Raw genomic sequence first — 18,372 nt, 5'->3', positions numbered from 1 at the left:
TACTGGTTTCAAATTTTTTCTTGGCATGAAGTGCTGCTTGTTAATTGGGGCGTGTCATTAAAATAATCTTCGAGGTGACGCTTCAAAACTATCGACTGCTATTTTTTCTCAGCTCGCTAGATAGGCGCCATACCTTTGAGAATGATAGGCCTGAAAGAAGCCTACATTTTCTTCCCTCTTGCATCCAGTCTACTCCAATACACCTTCTAACGGAATTGCAAATCCAGAGAAAACATTGTATTCTTCAAATACTTTCTTCGAAGAATAAAAATATTAAAGTGAAATGGTGAGAGCAAGGTGGACTGTGATGTAGTGCGGAGAATGCTTAATAGGGTTAGCCTCTTTTAATTAAACGAGAACGAAGTTGACGCACCATATCTGCCCTCTTTCCAACTTTATATTTAGGAAAGCAAGTGGCTTGAAAACACTTCAAAACTTTCCACTGTAAACGGGAGTATTGCAGAAAATTGAGCTCAAACCCAACTTCGCGATGCTAAGCATTTTTTAACTCTACACGTGGATTTGATCAGATTGTAGTAGTTAGGACTCATTATACGTGTGCAAAAGTGAGCTTGAATACTCGCGGAACTATTTCGCATAAAAAAATAATTCCAAGCATATGCAAATATTTTCACTTTCCCGCAAAGGCTAGAAAGAACTCGAGTGATGTATCCGTTTATTTTAGAAGTCCTATCCTAAAATTGCTTTCTGGAGGAAGGTAAGCAAACTTTTCAGAATAGTTACTGGCGAGGATTCCGTTTTTCTTTCTGGGATGAAACCTATATAAATAGATCTATTATTCATCTTCAATACCCGGAACATACCTATGGCTTTTGATTACGCAATGACGGGACGTCAAAAACAGTAGGAATGGGACCACTCGTGCTGATATATTCTTGTTCTTACCATTATTTTCAAAATCCAAAGAAAGCGTAAAACACGGCGGAGGTGAACGAACAATCGCGTGGTGATTGAAAGTGTGGGTGTCTGAAATTTGCGCATTTAGTACACGGCTTAGATCAAACTTCTAATGCTGAAGATGCCAGACGCAAAAAGTAAGACAGGATTTTTTGATAATTTACGATCAAACATACTGCTTGAGTATCATGTTTATGCTGCGCAACGATATAAGAGCACCTTATGATTTTCAGTGTGCTAGACGTACTACAAATTTCACAAAAGAAAATTAATGAAATTGTTTCTTGCCTTTGCTTCTCCAGAAAATACTGCATCACTTCCATTAGGAAAAAATTTAGTTGTCGTAACTACCCCACGTATCCCTTCTTGAGAAATACCTATTCATTAAACTTCTCTTAAGCTTTCCCGGTACCAGCTGCGACTATCCTACTGCCAAAAGTTACCCGCCGCTGTGGCTCCGTAGCTATGACTGAACCCAAGATCGCGCAAATCAGTTCCGTCCGCGGCGGCTGAATCGCGGCGGAGGCGATGTGGAGAAAATAGTATAGTGGTTTAACGGTTTAGCTAAGAACCAAATACTGTCAGAAAGCACAGTTCTTTGCAGGTGGACACCGCCGACTCGTGCCTGAAAGTGCGATTGCGGTGCCCAGAGACGCAGGCAGCCAGTCATGCGTGTGTTCAACTTTCTCACCGTTAATGGCAATTTTACCAGACTACGCCGGTGGCAAACGCTCCACTGCCGCGTTTGTGCAGAAACACCAAAGCCAACGCGTATAGCTCTAGCGCTGTGTATCTGCCACAACGTTGTCCAGGCTAACGCATACAGCGCACATGTCTCTGTCACCACCACATAGCGCAAAGCGCGATTATTAGTTTGATGGTAATATTAGATGACGAAGAAGACAACGTGCGCAGTGCGAGAGTGTGTTCTGGCCAGTCCCCCGCCGTTTGTATGTGCAATTAAGCCTGAGGACGTCATCATCATAATCCTCTCAGTGTGTTGCAGTTTAACACGAGGCGTGATCGGCTGCGGCGATCGCATAGTGCTCGCGTGCAGTGGCCAGCTAAGCTGATTTGTTCGTGCCGCCGCCAATTAGAATGTGGTCGCGGCAAAGTTTGTTATTTATTTATGATTTGCTCAAGCTCACCACGAATGTGTTGCTTCACGCAAACCGGTTAGTCCGTTTGACCTCGTGAACTAATGCTTTCGCACTAAAACGCAGCTGTGTGATGTACTGTCAGAGCTGGTTAAAAACATAAGGAGGTCTAAACCAAAAGCCCTCCCCTAAGGCTGGCACTATAGCCGATGTGTTACTTGAGACATTCGAACCGACATAAAGTAGCATATCTTCGCTAGTCTGTTTACCTCATCTATCCGTCTGGCCTTCCGCTTTCAATACCTGGAAACATATGTGACCAGGTTCATCGCCTTTCTTGCACTGTCTATGTCCCCTTCTTCATTTCAGGCCGGATATGAAAACTAGCTTTTGTTATCCTAATCACTCGGTTCATTAAATGTCGCGTATTTTGAACCCGATTGTTTTCGTCGCTATTACCCGCTTTGTCGTCCGCAAAATAATGCACAGTCTTTTTTATTAACCTCTGTGTTACAGCTTAGTACGTGAATAACAGAGAGGTAACACTATTAAGCACCTTCGTATCGAGCGACGTCGATATGCTCCTCTCTATGACCTGCTGCATGTGAAATTCACCACACCTCATTCTTATTCACCCAGCCATTTCACTCGAAGTGACCAGAACAGCGGTCAACACATATGTTATGAATACATAGTTTTTTCATCTCTCAGCCTGCCCTAAACTGCTGTTCTTTCGATAGATAATATCAGCATTCTTTCAACATTAGATGATGCTTATGGCGACGGCGCAATGCGCAAACAGGCTATCAATGTTTTTAGCACAATTTTGCAATTTCCTTGTACAGAGATCTGGAGTTGCTGGATAATCTCTGGCTGCTTTTTTTTTTTACTTTGCACGGCATGTATGGCTTTCTTCCACTTACTTCACCCCCCCCCCCCCCCCCAATATTCATTTCCATGACACCACTGCTGTTGCCAGTATCACTACAGCAGCATAATAAAAAAACTACCAAAGGATAACACAATGCTATAGAAGTGCAGTAACAGTGCATAATGGGATCTTTGGTAGGGGTTGATGATGGAAGCCAGCCAAAGTCAAAAGGCCAGAGAAGTCTGGAGACTCACTACATTGGATTGGGTTGTAAAACATTTGTTTAGGAAGTTTAGGCCCCTCGCCTAAACTACAGTCAGAAGGTCTTGGCTCATGGAGGCGTGACCACAGAGGGTACAATTTCAGGTTACTACCAAGAAAAGACATTGTTCAAAAATAAATAAACGCAGTAATACTGGCTGCTGTGAGCAATTACGAATGTCTGCGACAGAAGAAAGGCCAACGATAAAAGTAAGGGCACGCTCGCAGAGGAATTCTGGCTTCTATAATCAGTCTACAACTCTCTGCATCATGCTTACCCCTGAAATTGCCTAGTACGCAGACTACTGCGGTATCACTGTCCGGGATACTGTAAAAATTCGGCTATAAATCTTCCTATGTTCTTGTAAATTCTAATCGAAATTGCAAGATGGCGTCTTGAGGTGTGAGGAACCTGGTCCATGGTACCGAATTTGAAACAGTGTATACTAATAAAAAGTGTAATATCTGGGAAGCAGTCCAGCCATAAAAGATCTTAGATTTATTTCAGGGTACGTGTACTCAGCCCAATTTGAGACCATTGAAGAGCATCGTTTAAGAAGTTTGCACAAGCTAACAGGAAAGTACGTTTCTCGGCACACAGGTGTAAACTGAGGCTTTCTCGCAAGAACAACCCTTCGTTATTTGTCGACTTTCGCGGTCTTTCAATACTCATATTTGAGTGGTGATTACTGAGGTCTTGTGCTTGGTGGTCTGTCATCATTGCTGGCACCCATTCGACTCGAAATCAGCAGATTCAAAAAGATGCTTGAGGGTTGAAATAGGTTTTAAGGTATTGAATATCGCTAGGACGCTAGAATGCTGGGACCTTAGCCCCGGCCGAACGCTGCCGCCACCGCTCTACCGCATTCTCTTCTCCGGCATACCTCCAATAAATGTGACCGCGCTCGCCCAGAACACAACTTGCTGGCACCTAACTACAGACCACTGATAGAAGTAAAGTTTAGAACAAAAGTTTATGGACGCCGGTGCGCTGAAAAATATTTACCATGGCCTTACAATGCAAGCAGATCATCTAAACTCCAACGTGGCGGTATTTGCATGGTAGAATAATGAAATAAATACCTTGTGAGTGCGACACAGGCACCTCTACTGTAAAGTTATTCACAAGCACAGGGCTCTTCGTGAGCAATTGCTGCCGGGAGGACAAGTCGTGTATTCGAATTCAGCGCCACAAAAAAAAAAGCTTGGCAAAATTATCACTCTTAAAGACCGTAGACGTGGCGGCTGACATAGAAAAATTTCAGACGCTACGGCGTTTGAATGCACCGAGGAGGCTTCCGCACGAAATTGAAAGCGTAATACTTATGTTCTGCCAGCGACAACTCACCATAGAGTAAAGTTTCGTTTAAAAAAAAATACGAGAGCACAGCAGAATGGCGAGAAATTATGTTCAGTGTGACGAGAAAAGCCATTGTACTTACAAAAGCCACGAACAGCACTGAAGCCCAGAACCATACACTTATGAGCGCCTTCAGCGACACCAATATAGAATATACCAGGATATTTCTAATGCAAACTTCATAAAAGTCCAACCGCGATTTCCAGAACAATTAGCGACAGTTTTGCTTCCTTGGGATCATCCTTTCATGGGCGTGAAATGCTAGTGGACTAATAAAGCTTGCCCCTTTTTGTCGCATTGATATTTTTGTGGGCACCTTTCCCGCCGTCTTACTGTGAACTGCATGCCCTGATATAATGGCGGGAAAAGCGAAATAATAAAATGCGAAATTTTGTTATGTGGCAGTGGAATCAGATCACAATTGAATGAGATTGGGTTCGATTCTTAATGTACCTGTACGGCTGATCAAAGATTGCTTTCGAGGACTTACTTCGATCTAAAGGCCATCCTCAACTTCAGGAAGTTAGGAACGATTTCACTTAGGAAAGAAGAAGCACCAGGGGTTCTTCAAAGGGGTTTTTTTCGTTCATTCATGGTTAGGGCAAGATTATGTTCATTTGCCAGCAGTTAAATTTTTTTATCACTGAAAATGCTTTTTTCTGTCAGTGAATACTTACCACGTGGGCACATATCAGGCACGAAGGAAACATCCCGCAGGGATCTCTACAACTTTGTGCTCCTGACGAACTTCTTTTAAAAGGCACTGAAATGGAGGCTGAGAAAGAAAGAGAGAAAAAGGTCCGCCGAGGTTTAAGGAGTCGAGGTAATTTCAACTAGCATAGTGGGCGAGTTGGTATTGCATCTTTAAAGAACGAAACAGCGCAACTAAAACGAAGGACCAAGAAAAAGAGAGACACGAACACGCGCTGACCCCGCTCATCGCAGTCTACATGTGTAGAGCCCGGACTATGTCTTGGTCAGCGCGTGTTCGTGTCTCTCTTTTTCTTGGTCCTTCGTTTTAGTTGCGCGGTTTCGTTCCTTAAAGATAATTTCAACTACCTTGGATTCTTTGTCGTCCGCTATCGCCGCAAAGCGCAACATAGTGCTTTTTGGATTTTAGCTTCATCGAAATGAAATGGACGCAGTCTGGAATTAATCTCCGGACCAAGTGCATAGAAACCTACCACCGCAGCCAACGATCCACTTCAGTGGGAATGCTTGGTGCTTCCGCCGCCACTAAAATCTTGCTGTCCCAGTCACGCCTGTTACTCCAGCGCCTTTGATGGTGCGCATTGAAATTCTGGACCCGTCACACGACGTCGTTAACTGGGACCTAAAATGTGCTCCCAGTGGAGTGGAAACTACGAGGGCGGGCCCATGCCTTGCACCATTTGGTGGTTGACTTGAGAGCGTTAGAACTGCGCTCCCGGTCGCTGCTTTACTACGATGCGCAGGAGCAACTTGATTGGGCGAGACACTTTTAATGGTTTAAACTAGTGCGCAAGAAAATCACGAAGCTGAGTTATGTGGCTGGTAGGAGTATGAATATTCTGTTTGTATAAAAGTCTCTCTTCCGTCGTAGTACATTAAAGCAATAAAAAACAGCCGGGTGGGAACGTTAGTGAATAAAACAAAGCATGATTTTCAAACTTGAAACGGTATCGAAGCGCTTGGAACATATTTCTGCGAAGCATGTATATGTTCCATGCTTCGATACCGAATGAGTTGACAGACCCAACTCATTAAAAACAATGAGCTGGGTCTGTCAGTCCACCGCACGATGCAACGATGTTTTCTTCCAGCGCCGCAAGTGCGCAAGAGCAAACTATTTGCGATTTTGATAGATAGCGTGTTACGGTAGAGCAGATTGTCGATACATGCATCAAGGCAGGAGGCAAAATTAGGCTAGAGCTTAGTCTATAGTGTTTGACGTCCCAATGCGACTCAGGCTATGAGGGATGCCGTAGTGAAGGGCTCAGGAAATGTTCGACCACTTGATATTCTTTAACGTGCACTCACATTGCACGGTACCCAGGCTTCTAGCATTTCGCCTCCGTCGAAATGCGACCGCCGCGGCCGGGATCTAAAACCGCATCTTTCGGTTCAGCAGCCGAGCACCTTAACCACCGAGTCATCGCGGCGGCTAATCAGGCAGTATGTATTATGGAATACCGCAAGCCAACTGTTTAAAAAAAAACTGCAACAATGCGCTTAGTCTTTCGAGAAACGCCGGATGCTTATTTTAGGCACGAACACGTCAACCACAACAAATAAACAGTTCAAGTGCACACAAATTCTCCAGTTGTGTTCACTGTAGCACTTTGGCAGCTCAATGGATGGCTTTCGGCGGCTGTCAAAACAAACTATTTTGTTAGTTTACTTTAATTTATTTGGTTTCGTTTGTTATTTCTGTGCTTTAAAATAAGCTGCACCACCGGCGGCGCAGTCGAGTTGTCAAAGTACCCTGGAAGCTTATAGCCAACCTGTACCGTGGCGCAACGTTTACGCAGTGAGTAACAGCCAGCGTTCTGGGCTTGAATGAACGGTAAGTTACTGAATTCCTATGCATAAAATTGTGCAGTGCTAGTCACAAAGAGAGGAAAAATCAGGACAGGTGGATTGTTCTAAAACTAGAAAGTACTTTTAACATAAATATCTATGCGCACAGTCGCGAGAGCAGCATAGGTCGTTAGCAACTCGGCAAAGGTTCTTATATACCTGAAGGTTGCCTTTAAAAAGAGCATGACACGAGCTAAAAGAACAGCAAGATATTTTGTTACCACTCAACTGGCATAGGTCTTCAACGAGGAACATTTGTGAGAATGACACCAACATTTGTAAGCATTACAAATGAGTTGTGTTACTTGGTTGCTATAAAAAATACCGTAACACACGTGAAAATGTTCCCAGGGACGCAAAGGGGAACGTCTTAAGCACAATTTCTTTTCAGAAATATATTGCTAACTGTTTGCGATTTGCGATCTCAATATAACAAGCACGCGCGAGGATGTGTCGTCCAGAGTCCTTTGATCAGAAATAGGCAGTGTGTTGACTGCAATCACGTTATGACGGCTTCAGAGACAAGATTGAAGGTTTCTAGAATATTCTTCTCAATTCAGACTTTCTACAATGTTTTAAAGGCTATCTAGAACTTAACGGCCTCCATTTCCCTAAACCCTCAACCTATCCACATCGCAGTGAACAGAGGATGCAGTTCTTAAAATTGGAGTAGAGTTGAGACAAATTCGGTTTTGCGCATATTTTTGTGCACATGCATGCGTACATGTGTATTAAACCATATTTTGCTTGCGATCGCCATGTTGACTTACATAAAACAGGAAGGCTCTTTGAGGACGTTGGTTCCAGTTTTGTAACAGTTATTAAGTGCCTACGAAGCAAACAAAACGAGCTTCGGAAAATAAACTGCAGTGATGTTGCCGCCTTGTGTAATTTAAGATAGGTAGAGTGGCATCATGTTAATTCTTAAGTGCCAGTTATGCGTGGGAGTGCGCAGGACGCAGATTTCTTTGAACTAGTCACATCAGGAAGGCAAGTTCTTGCAAATATGTTTTCTTTGCTTTGCATTATATACAAAATAACTTCCATAGAAGTGCTTTTCACACAGACGCGCCACTAATCCCATAGCCGCTGTTTCCACCACTCTTCCTGTAAAAAAAAGCGGCAGGGGTTTAACGTAAATAAACCGAGTAGACGTGCGAAAACCTATGTTTAGCCTGGTTGGCTCATGGTTTTGCTTTGCTGGGTCCTCGGCACGATGGCGACGATATTAGACTCTGATCGAGGTTAATCTCATCTCATCTATTCGTGGAGTATATGGAAGTTGATGAAAGCGACGACATGCAATGCACATGGAGTTTAACACGAGGCGTGTTCGGCTGCGAAGAGGGAATAGTGCTCTCTTCCAGTGGGCAGCGAAGCTTATCTGTTCGCACCGCCGTGGGCTCAAAATCATGCCGCTTCGATGTTTATTTTATTCCTGCGGGTGCTCTTGCAATGCTATAGGTTCGGCAAGGTTGCCCTCAGATCACCCTCCCATTGGCTACAGCTGGTGCTACGCTCATTTGAACTTACCCGAGTCTCCCCCTAATGGCTACAGCTTGCGCGATGCTCCTGCAAACTAACCAGAGAATACCCGAGTTACTTCGAAGCTTCACACAGATTGGTGGTTGGAATCGCGTTACGTGGTGCTTTCGCACTAAAACGAAAGTAAGAAATGAAGGACCCCTGAGGTGAATCGAGAAAATGAAGCCAGAAATCACTGTCAGGACAAAGTTATTGGCAAAATAACGAAAAGGCGATGCGTTGAGCTACAATGAACCTGTGAACGTACGAGGTCGTTGGGCTAGCAATGACAAATGCTCTAATAGTGGACATTTCATGGTCGTGAAGTGATCTCTTGATATCTTCGCTGTGAGAACCAGTCCAGGTGCAGCTTCAAATCGCTGGAGCTTTAGGAAGTTCTTGTATGTAGATTGCCAAATGCGGAGCGTACCAGTCGTGTTCTCAGTCACGACTGCATGTGATACTATAGACATCGATTGCTTCATCGTTTTGCTTGGTTTATCAAAACTATTGCTTTTCTGAAGACTTCAATTTAAAATGTTCTACATAAGAATAGAGAAATTCACTTTGCATGCTCATCACAGATATTTTTTAATTATTTTGTAACCTTCTCGTTTTATAGAGCGAAGATTAAAAACTTTTTTAATGCACTCAATTGCTCTTTCGAAAGTTCTTGCAGAATTAAGACCTGAAGTCATACCTGCCACGTGATGAAGACATTTGGCTTCCTGATCCTGTTCTGCTTGGCAGCGACCGTTATAGGTGAGACGGGTTTGGCTGTTAAATCATTGGTCTTCTATTCATTTCGATCGACCTTCTTGTCTGCTAAGAGTGCGATACCTGTCTGAAGTCACGTACACTCAAACATGGCTGAAGATTGTGACCGGGAATCGGCAGTTAGGGATGCATGCATTATGTTTAACTTTAATAGGCACACCTTTGGACATATAGATTGTAGAGTTTGTGCGTTTTTGACGCAGCAAAAAATTACAAATTAAGTAGCGATACTCTCATAATAGCAGAGGCAACCGGTTTAGAAGAAGAATCCTTTGGTATTATGGCACCGCCTAGGAGCAAAAAAAAAACGACCAAAACTAGAGACCTAAGTCTGTCATTGAATGAAGTACTGCCACGTCGACATACGCCTTTTTCATTACATGGCCTAATTTTACATTATGAGAAAGCGTTAGCACTTCGAAGACACATAGTTACTTTGCATTAATAGTTTGCGGTACTTGCAAAAAGGCCATTGAGCAACACAGAAAAATATAACAGAAAACTGAGCGTGTTTAGGGCAAGTGAAAATTGAGTGCCCTAACGCTTCTGTTTTAACTTCGGTTTCGGTTCGATGTTTGGTTTTCAAGGTTAAGCAGGTTTCAGACAAAGATCGGCAAAATAGAACGTAAGCTTCGCCTTAACGCTTCGACGCGGCAGCGTTAATATGTTAATAACATTTTATGCAGAATTGATCATTTTTTACTTTACGTTCTGAGATTGCTGGCACTCCTCGTACTACTCCTGGCGCAGTGGTGCAGCGGCTAAGTGATGCCTCAATGCCCTGCGATGGCAGGTGGCACAACCAGAACGACTACAGAGGACCAGGTTTCTCTTTGCGAGCAACCTCTCATGACCAATAATTAATTGCACTGCCACCTGCCATTCTGGGCACTTTGCTCAAAATCTAATTGGAAGATTGCGATAATCTGAGAAGATCACGTGATCTAGGTGGTCGAGCTGTCACCTAGCTACCAGCTGCCGATATGTGACGTGTAACGATGGCGCAAGGTCACAGGCACAATGGGAAGCACACATCGCCAGCATCGGTGCAGTAACTGTTGCGCTCAGTTCTGTCACGTGATTCTTTTTCATACTAACTAGATGGGCCACCTATGTGGGAGACTAGCTACTGAGGACAGGCCGTCACAACCTGGTAGCGCAAGCAAAAGACCTCAGAGGGAGCGGCTAAGCGGCTGAGTGGAGACTCTTAAAAGTATTTGCCCCTAATGTTCACTTCCCTTCAGCTTACCCGAGGGGCTGGGATGGCGGTCGAAGAGGAGGAGGACCGCGCATTCCCTGGAGGCGACCACGTCCCCGCTTTCCCCCTGACTTTGTAAGTATCCCAAACATGCACCTATATTTCAAACAATCTGATGGGTGCATTGCTGAAGTACGACCAAGCACTGCATAAAAATGCACCACACGGACCGCTAGAAGCTGCCGATAAGTGACGTGTAACGACGGCGCATGGCCACAGACACAATGGGAAGCACTCATCGCCAGCATCGGTGCAGTAACTGTTGCGCTCAGTTCTGTCACGTGAATCTTTTTCTTGACTAACGGTGCTCGTTTGCGCGATATTAGTCCGTAGAAGGGCCACTTGCGGTGTCGCGATACCGCCGCTGGTGAAAGTTGACTGCGTGTTCGATGTGAAAGAACCAGCGCACACGTTCATTCGCACGCGAAAACATGTGAATTCTTGAGAAATAAAGAGTAGTTGAAATGAATTTTAACCCCTAACTACAAACGGCTTTGAATTAGCGTGTCACTGTAGGTATGTGGCTTCAAATAGTACAGACACCTAATTTTGGTGGCGAGTTTCCTTCTCTGCAATCATACGTGGGACACTACTATGCATGAATCACCATGCGGTACTCGCCTACGACTGGCAAACAATTTATAATCGAATTCTGCTTCCATGCTCTTTCGGTTTCTACAGCCGAACTATAGTTGTGACGTAAAAAGAGGATATAGTTCCCGGGAAGCATTTGTAACAGTTTCATTTGATATCTATGTACCACTCCCCTCAATAATGCCCTGTCGGCCATGAGGGTATCAGAAATAAATAAATAAAATCTGCAACATAATCACTGCTTCATCATTTTAATTCGCTATAGTAGTGAATCTAGGCGTCCTCAAGAGCCGGAATTAGAACGAATGTTGAAGACCGATTATATTACAGTTTTTTCATGCCTCACGTGACCTACAAGCTCTCTTTGACGTCACTGTCATCGTTCTCCTGTTGAAAATGAAACCGATACAGCAGAAGAAAGAAAATCGATGATAAATTGATTTAGCGGTCGCAGGCGAATGCCGCGTGCTAATCCGTGTATAATAATTCCTTACTACTCATTAAAAAGAAGAAAAAACGCAGCCAAAAGTTAGGTGTCTCAGTTACTTTAATGTATGACATGTGACTGCAGGTGCGTTCGACACCACGCTAGTATGGGTTATTCGTGGATATCATGTTTCTTTTTTGTTTTGCGCAGCAGCTACTGTCACCGCCAAATATCTTTGACAAATCTGAGCTTGCAGAAAACTTGCTATCTCAAACTGCTGGCTAATGTTTGTTGCCGTAAACTGTTCAACAGAGCGCGTGTTATAAATTATGGAACTTGTAGATTGGCGCTCACACAGCTTCTCCACTAATTTCTTTTTTAAGGAGTGGCCGTGCGACAGAACAAGGCTCTCAACGATTGGAACTTCTGAGGTGACGGTAGGAGGCAGCACCTTCAGCATTCTTCCTAGCAGCCAGGGCACTTCAAGTTCCAGTGGACTTCCTTTCACACTTGCTCCTGGCGGAGTGACCATACCAGTGATTCCTACCATCCCAACTCGTTGACGAAACACAAAATTGTCATGAAAGCGGGAACACCTCAATAAAGGTGACGACGAACATTCCATAGAAAACATCTGATACACCTGCGACCACCTTGAACATCCTTAATATCTTCGAGCGGCTGCAGATATTCCAGAAAAATTAGGAGACACTCTCATGGCAAAGAAATAAATAAGGTTGCATGCCAGCAGGTTCAAACAAAGAACATGAAAAACAAAGCGTTGGAAAGATTTGCACCAATACGGGTAAATTCTGTGGTATGAAAAATTAGGAACAACCAATAATCGTGGCATATGGGCGTTAGAAAGGGCACTTTGTGTCTGAAACTATCGCTAAGGAAAAACTTTTGGCTGGATTAGCGCGCGGCTCGCTGCTCACCTTTCTAGCCAAGAGTAGAGCAGAAAAGAGCAGAAGAGTAGAGCAGCAAAATCAAGTTTTCTGATGGAAATAATGCATGCGATGCATGGCCGTAGACGCAGGACGAGCATACTAGCGTTGTAACTCCGATAATGCCAGCAGCCAAGCTACGCCTTCTAAACAACAAAGGGCTCTCCCTACAGTTATCCTTGTTCTTTGTCTGCTGTGGCTATGTTGTTCTCGGAAAGATGCTCATATGATGTGCCCACCCAAAGCCTCCTAGAATACTTTCAGGCCTGCGCACTCGCTCCGTGACGTCACGCACCTTGACCGAGCAGTGCGGGAAAGTAACTGCCGGCGTCGCGCGCAGTGCATGCGGCACGCATGAGCTCTAAACATCGGACAATTAAAATTTAGCGCCTTCGCGAGTGAGTAAGAAAAAAGAAAATGGAGGCAAAAAAATCACCATATTACATTCTTGATGCCTTTATTTCAGTCATATAACTAATATGTCCCGGTCACGGTTCATTTGAACTTTTTTAATTTTCTCTCTTGAGCTGCGGCCTTCTTAGCCGTTAGCAGGTCCGTCTTCATCTGGACGTAATTTTTCATGTAGGTATTCGTGGCAGTCCACAAAATGTTGGAGATCACTTTGTCCGGGTCATGTCCGTTGCAGCAAGTGCTTCGCTCAACAAGTGCTTCAGCAAGCAAAGGAGCAGCTCTCTCTGATGGCGTGTGAAATGGAACTGCGCGGCGTTTTCTTTTGTCGTCAATTTTTCAAGCACAATTTCTGTGTGCAGAACAGCGTTCACAACGACAGGCTGCGGAAATTTGAGCGCTCCTCTAGTGAGCCCTTGAATTAGACAGTTCTCGTCCGGTGGAATGTCCCTGTCCTCTCTTGTGAGGTTTCTTGCACAAGCTTCGCAAGGAAGTTGGTTCAAGGCGGCGTGGGCGCAGAAACCAGCTATGTAAATTACTGCGGGCAAACTTTGTTTCTTTGAATTGATGTCATCCCATTTAACCGTGATGTTGTATTGGTCTTGCAATTTTCTGCCGTCAAATGTGATGGTGCTGGACTCTGAGAGTTCTTTCATATCTGGAAATACCAGTGAGTCTTGAAGACGCAGTTTGGTTTCCGACTCAAATATTTGCTGAACCGAAATATGATAATTGGATCCAGCAAGCCGGCGGTAACGTCCAAACCTGCTCTCCAAACTATCTGTTTGAAATTTCTCCAGCAAGACATATTCAAAATTAAGCTCTTCGAGACAGTACCTGCTGAGTTCTATCAACGCATATGATGTCAGCCGGAGTGCTGCATGAGTTTCTGGAGTCAGTGAACCAGAACGGCTGCCACTCATCTTCAGGTCATTCCATGTGTCCAACCAGTCCACAAATTCACCAAGAAATTGCAGCTGCACGCCAGTGCCGTTTCTGACAGGCTCCTGATAAGGATCTCTGAGGTGTCGGCCCTTTGATGGTGTTCTTGTGTTCACGATGCACCACCACCTGTGTATTAAATCAATGAACTCCGCAGTATCAGCGGCATAAGGAAAGCCGGGTTTCGTACCGGGAGTCTTTAGAGCTTGTGCTACAAAAAGATTGATTACTTTGAGCGCAAGTTTCACATTTTGACGTTCAATATTTGTTGGGTGCAAGGCCTTGTATGTTAGTCCATAGGCAAATTTAGACAGGTTGTGTCGCTCTGAAGTATACAGGTCCCGAAGCGTCTGAAACGAAGCTTTTTTTATTTCAAGCTTTGATTCCGTGCTTTTAAACTCTGGATAATGAAAAGATGTATCTGAATTTTTTTGATTGAGCCAATTGTTCCTAATGCACTTTAACAGGTGCACGGGATCCACCGCAAAAAACAACGGCCGTGCATTGTCCGCCGGATGAGGATACACTATGTGAATTGCTTTTTTCTTGGAAAATAATGACATTACTTTTCTGTTTATAGAATTGTTATCGCTTACAGCCGCAATAACCTTGACACCGGCTTTTTCAAGCCCTAAAATAACCTTTATGAGGACTTCATGCAAGTCAATTGCCTCAATGCTGAAAACTGACAAGATATGTGCCACATCTTTGTGTGCAGAAAGCAACGACTGCGTCATAAATACGTGCGCAGTTTTGGCAGCTTCAGAGAGTTGGATGCTGTTCCCGTGAGGAACCTCCCTTATACTCAAAATATTGCTGTATATGGATCTCATCCGTCATAAGTGTTACCGTCCTCTCATGGGGTTTCAGAAGATTTGTTTTTTTTTGTTATATAACTTAAAAAACCCTGATCACTTTGCTCTGCCGCAGGGCTAACGTTGTATTTGTTATAGAGTCTGGTGATTGTACAGGGATGAGGCAAGATCAATTTTCCAGAGCTGCGAACAAATTTGTACGCATGTGGGGAAATTGTGAAAAATATGCTTGACAAGATGACAAGCTCTGAAGAATATCTAAATGCAGTCCGTTCTCTGTGGAGCAGATGAAGCTGTTCTTTTAGAAATCTTAGGGTTTCCATCTTTTCCACTGGCAGAAGGTCATCACTTGAAAGATCATCAAGAAGAGAAAAAAGTAATTGAAAGCAGGCTTTAAGTTTTTCGTCTTTCTCGCAACGGTCGGGTGCTTTGAACTGCTGCACACTTTTCAGGACGGATTCCAAACTGCGCTGTCTTCAAGTCTGTCGGGAACTGTCATTTCACCACCGCACAGCTCAACTTTTCTCCAGAAGGCTGACACCTTCAACGAATTATTTACTACCACGGAGCGTTCGATTTCTGGGTGCGATGAATTCTCGTCGACGTGAAAGAATGCTACGGCGGCGTCAGTTTCTCGCATCACCCAGAAGTCTGAGACGTGAAAACCTTCAAGGAGACACAGAAGTTCCCCATACGACGAGAATTTGTTCCTGCGTTCCTCTTCTTCATGTGTCGCAAGTGACATCTCGATGGCGTCTTGCAGACGAGTTGCTTCGCGTCGTCTCCGCTTTGCATCGGGCTCCTCGCGAATCGGTGCAGAGTTAGACAAGTATGATGAGCAATTTGGCAGTATCGTAGGTACCGCGTCAGGAGTGAGTCGGGTGAGGTTCATCGCAACTTCTATTGTCTTTCCATCAGCATCTGTGTACGATGTTGTAGACCGGAGGTATTTGGGCTTCAAATGGAGCTCGCACACCTGCATAAAAGAGGAATGTTCCCTTTGAGTATATGAAATTTTTCTACATCATGTTTTCTTTTTTTATTTTGCAATGTAACTGCTGTTGTTACTACCATTGGCTAATTACTGCTATTGGTGCTGCTTATAAGTGCTGCTGTATGTCAGTTAACTGGCATCAACTGTAGCACGCTGTGTATCGAACTGGTTGCATGCCGTATGCTTAATGCATCCGAATGTATATTATCATTTGAAATTAACAGTGATTGACATATGAGAAAATTATATTACCTCTGGATCCCGCAGTGTGTCGATGTCCACATCATCACACCGGATGGCCTGCTTCCATTTTATCCTCCGGTCGTCTTTTGGGAATGAGAAGACACGGACCTTCGGACCGCCGTCATAATTTCCACGGCAGTTCGGCACGCAACAGCGGCCCATCCTGGGCTGCCGGAACTTTCACTGACACTTTCACGACGCAGATATGCAGCACACAACACACGTTTGCAGAAGGAAATCAGACCACGCTACGAAAAGAAACACGTGCTTAGCTTCAGAGTCAAGCTGCCGTGACAGGACACTGCACGCAGCACGTGTGTACTGACAAGCCTAAGCGGTAGTGCACCAACTTGTTTGACCGGTCACCCTACCGCCCGACCGGTCAAGGTGGGGTGACGTCAAAGGGTGCGAGGAGGAAAGTGCGGAGGCCTTAAAAAATTCGAGGAGGCTTTCGCCCACCTAACCCCACTCTCGCTCACTCTACGTTTACCTTCGTTTGCAATGCACTCTGTTACAGTAAATAACCTTTGACTTCCAATGAATGGAACTCCGACGAGAGGCAAATTTGATTTTAATTCAGTTAGCATTTTAAGCACTCTCTTCGTACGTTTCCGAGCACTCAAATTTTACAATTTGGTTATAGTCCAGAGGACCTCCGTAAACAACCTCCTCAACTTCTGTGCCAAGTAATTCTAAAAAAATTATTATTTTTATTGATCTATTCTATTGTACAAGGAAACATGTCGGCGCCTCCAACGGCCCCACCCATTCGGCCCCTCCGCCGGCTGCCGACGCGCGCGGGAGGAGAGGGGGAGGGGGCAGAGTTTGCGGCCGCGGCCATAGGAGCTGCATGACGTCAGAAAGAGTCGTCACGGTGAACGAATGGCAGCCCTTCGCTGGTGACGCAAAGAGCACCGCATGACGCGTTGCGCGCGGAATCGGACGAAAGCTCAGCACCGTAGGTCGCCGCGAGGCGTGGCAACTCGAATTTTTAAAATTATATTGTAAATGATTGGTTTGCTTTTGAGGTCCAGTACGCGGCTGAACACCCGGGAGCCTGTAGTCTACATATGCAAGCTTATTATAAGCAACATCGAACACACTTTCCAGTGAGCCTTTAAGGCTTGTTATAAACTTTTGCGTTATGTTTCGACCTCGCTGCTTAGTGGGGATTTCTGAGGACCTGCTAATAAGAGCATACTGCCGCCATAGTCGGCGGAAGCGGCCTCCCTCTGTGGTCCATATAGATAACCTCGGTAGCGGACGTTCTCGTTACCCCAGTCGTGATCGGTGCCCCACAAGGCTTGTATTTCTGCGGGCGATTGTGTGTAAAAAAAGAGGAAATACTCGATGCAGAACATCTGCAGTAGCGCCTGCCACCTCAGCTGCGTTTTCATCAAGAAACGGGACTTCGGAGCTCCTCGTCAGTTTGCTGGTAGCTGCAAGAAAATTAGTGCAACAAAAAACATCCCAAAAAGTCCTGTAGTTGCATATGTTGCTCAAATGCCTGTTTTGATTAAACAGACATTGTGAACCAGCAGCAGCTGCATGTAAAGTGAATCTAAAGTAAGCTTGCTTTGCTAGCTATTGTTAGAGGAGAAATTTTTTTTAGATCAAAACGGAACTTTTAACGGACAACAAATTCCTCGTTTCAGACTTGATAAGGTGCAAGCGGGCGACTGAGGACGGCGTTTTCAACCCCATAATATTAAAGCTGGAAGAAAAGAAAGCTTTATCTTTCTTCAACACACCACCAAAATGGCTCTTCACGCGATTACTTTATTTACTGATTTACTAAAATTGGCTTCACTCTTTTAACTAAGGCTATGGAGGATTCGTTTAAGCATTTTTACTTTGCATACATGTTACTATCTGCACCGCCAACTGATTTATGTATATACTGCCTATACTATAAGAACTCCACAGTACCTCGCCAAATTTTAAAAGTATGCGGTTACTTGTAATATATTTCTGTAATTGAAGCGGGAAATTTAAGTGCAACATAAACATTCCGTAAGAAAGCGCTCAGTAAGACCATTTACGTGGACTAGGTGAATAAAAAAAATTTTGACAATTGTGCTGCCGCAACGCTGGCCTTGCTCAAAATGAACTGGTCAGCGGTATTAGAATGAGATGGTGATCTATCCTCCCAGCCAAGCAGGATTCTGTCTTGCCGCCGACTACACTATAATACTGGCATGACATTTGCATTCTGTGCAATACATTGACGTTAGTTCAGTTCTACATACAACGTGTTTTTTTACGGGATGCATTGACAGAAAAATGCAACCATTTTACTTACGGCAGGAGAAGGCAAACACTACTAATGTTACTAGGCGAAAATGCACCCTACAATACGAACAAGTAGCAGTTTTAA

The 18,372-nt window shown here is 44.4% G+C and overlaps 1 protein-coding gene and 1 pseudogene across 2 annotated transcripts; one reads left to right on the top strand and one right to left on the bottom strand.

The window, feature by feature from the left end:
- The first annotated feature begins 6,965 nt into the window (after positions 1 to 6,965).
- LOC149363102 (uncharacterized) lies at positions 6,966 to 12,252 on the top strand. Of its 2 annotated transcripts, none has more exons than XM_089569884.1 (4): positions 6,966 to 7,052; positions 9,270 to 9,352; positions 10,612 to 10,700; positions 12,030 to 12,252. In XM_089569884.1, the coding sequence occupies exons 2-4, from the start codon at positions 9,301 to 9,303 to the stop codon at positions 12,207 to 12,209; spliced, it is 321 nt and encodes a 106-aa protein (XP_089426010.1). In that variant the 5' UTR covers positions 6,966 to 7,052; positions 9,270 to 9,300; the 3' UTR covers positions 12,210 to 12,252. The 2 variants fall into 2 exon arrangements, with proteins under 2 accessions (XP_089426010.1, XP_089426009.1); XM_089569883.1 differs by having other exon boundaries at positions 9,261 to 9,352.
- Positions 12,253 to 13,088: 836 nt separating this feature from the next.
- Positions 13,089 to 16,355, bottom strand: LOC149363101 (uncharacterized; annotated as a pseudogene).
- Positions 16,356 to 18,372: the final 2,017 nt, after the last annotated feature.

This window comes from Amblyomma mixtum, chromosome 2, assembly GCF_055824585.1.
Source record: "Amblyomma mixtum isolate Tamu chromosome 2, ASM5582458v1, whole genome shotgun sequence".
Lineage (NCBI taxonomy): Eukaryota > Metazoa > Arthropoda > Arachnida > Ixodida > Ixodidae > Amblyomma > Amblyomma mixtum.
This window is presented reverse-complemented; position numbering and strand designations above follow the sequence as displayed.

What these genes read in the sequence shown, in the direction of transcription:
- LOC149363102 (XM_089569884.1), top strand. Translation starts at nt 9,301, where the DNA reads ATGAAGACATTTGGCTTCCTGATCCTGTTCTGCTTGGCAGCGACCGTT. An exon ending in CTTGGCAGCGACCGTTATAG is followed by an intron (nt 9,353 to 10,611) that starts GTGAGACGGGTT and finishes ACTTCCCTTCAG; the next exon opens with CTTACCCGAGGGGCTGGGAT. An exon ending in CCCGCTTTCCCCCTGACTTT is followed by an intron (nt 10,701 to 12,029) that starts GTAAGTATCCCA and finishes TTCTTTTTTAAG; the next exon opens with GAGTGGCCGTGCGACAGAAC.